Below are 1716 nucleotides of genomic sequence, written 5' to 3'. Positions count from 1 at the left end.
GTCTGGGCCTCCCTTCTGAAGCTGCTGCCCCCGCGACCCGACCCCGGATAGGCGGAAGAAAATGGATGGATGGATGGATGGATAATGGGTTAAATAAATATTTTAATTTTTTAATATTCTTTTCTTATTTCATAGCCAATGCTCTCTTGCTCTTTCCACACCAAAATGAAAAAATAATTGTGCTTTTCTTAGCTTGAAAGTTATCCAGCTGTCGAGAAGAATGTGACACAAGAGAAACTATAAAACTATTTCACATTTAAAGTATTACCTTTGGGGCAGATAAAATATTAACGAGGGCTAGATTTGGCCGAGTGGTTTGAGAGAAATTTTGCTAACAGACAGATAAAATTTTAATGCTAGTATTAATATATTAATAAAAAAGGATGTTGATATAACTTCTGCTCTGAATTAAAGATCAATAAAGAATCCATCCATTCATCCAGACTGCCTCCATTTAGGAAATGACAAAATTAATGGTTTAAGACTTGAACTTATATAGAGCCTTATCAAGTCCAATCATTCACACACTGATGGTGGTAAGTAACCACAGCTGCCCTGTGACACACTGGCAGAGGTGGGGCCGCCATGCACAGGCGCCACTGCACCCTCTGACCATCATCAGTAGGCAAGGTGGTTGAAGTGTCTTGCCCAGTGACACAACAAGAAGCAGCTGGAATGGGGAATCGAACCGGCAACCTACCAGTTACAGGTCCCCTAACCACTCCACCACATTATTACTGCCCAAAAATAAGAAAATAGATATTACAGAATATGCTCAGAATATGTGTTGTGGATCAGTCTCAGATAGAACTGCGCCATATCATGTCAACATGTTATTGACAGAGTTAAAGCCATTTTTGTGTTTTTGTGTGTTTTTCTAAAAATAAAAATATAGCTCAGTTGACTGTGGTCGCCATCTTGAATAGGCTGACTCCAAAAGTTAGTTGTAGAGCTATAAAGAGCTATAGAGCTATTTGAGTATTTAATAAAAATTTGTCAAGTGGTTCATGAGATATTTTGCTAACAGACAGGACACCAACAAACAGACTTTGGCAAAACCACTACTGTTCACTTTTGCCTTTTAGGCGGTTGCTTGTGTGATTCTGCAGTATTTGTCACCTGTATCATCAAAAAGAAGACGAAACAAACCAAATGTGTTTCTTTCTGAAATGCCAGTTTTATATACTGTATAAGTGTTATTCTGTAGAATAACATTTGTTGTTACATCTCAGTTAAAAGTGACGTTAAGGATAAGAGTTCATAATAAAATATGTTGTTTTGTAGATGGCTGTCGTACGTCCTGCTGCTGCTGCTCGACCTCATCGTGTGTCTCTTCATCCTGCTGGGACTGGCCAAACAGGCCCGCTGGCTGCTCATCCTGTGAGTCAAACCCAGCACAGAAACCATCACACATCACGCAGCGCCAATTCGATGGTCAGTGCGTCCTGTGGGCTCATTTTGCCCCTCCTTCTCCTTACAGGATGACCGTGCTGGCATGGCTGTTCCTCTTCCTGAGCTGGGGCTCCCTAGGTTTGGAAACGGCCACTGTGGTGGTGAGTAGATCCAGAACAACCCGCTGCCATAACGACTCGGAGGCCGGGGACATGAATGAGACCGTCAGAGGGTAGTGGAGAGATGACAGCTTTAGATGTTTGACCCCTGATGGGAGCCCAGTGTGTGTGTGTGTGTGTGTGTGTGTGTGTGTGTGTGTGTGTG

The 1716-nt window shown here is 42.4% G+C and overlaps 1 protein-coding gene across 3 annotated transcripts in view; it reads left to right on the top strand.

Moving 5' to 3' along the window:
- The window catches only part of ttyh1 (tweety family member 1), a 38102-nt gene that overhangs the window by 22205 nt on the left and 14181 nt on the right, over positions 1-1716 (top strand). For all 3 annotated transcript variants that reach the window (XM_014012686.1, XM_014012685.1, XM_014012688.1), the window contains exons 6-7: positions 1285-1380; positions 1481-1553. In XM_014012686.1, the coding sequence (XP_013868140.1) occupies positions 1285-1380; positions 1481-1553 (169 nt within the window). The remainder of the gene's footprint in view (positions 1-1284; positions 1381-1480; positions 1554-1716) is intronic.

Source organism: Austrofundulus limnaeus, unplaced genomic scaffold (genome assembly GCF_001266775.1).
Source record: "Austrofundulus limnaeus strain Quisiro unplaced genomic scaffold, Austrofundulus_limnaeus-1.0 Scaffold93, whole genome shotgun sequence".
NCBI lineage: Eukaryota > Metazoa > Chordata > Actinopteri > Cyprinodontiformes > Rivulidae > Austrofundulus > Austrofundulus limnaeus.
This window is presented reverse-complemented; position numbering and strand designations above follow the sequence as displayed.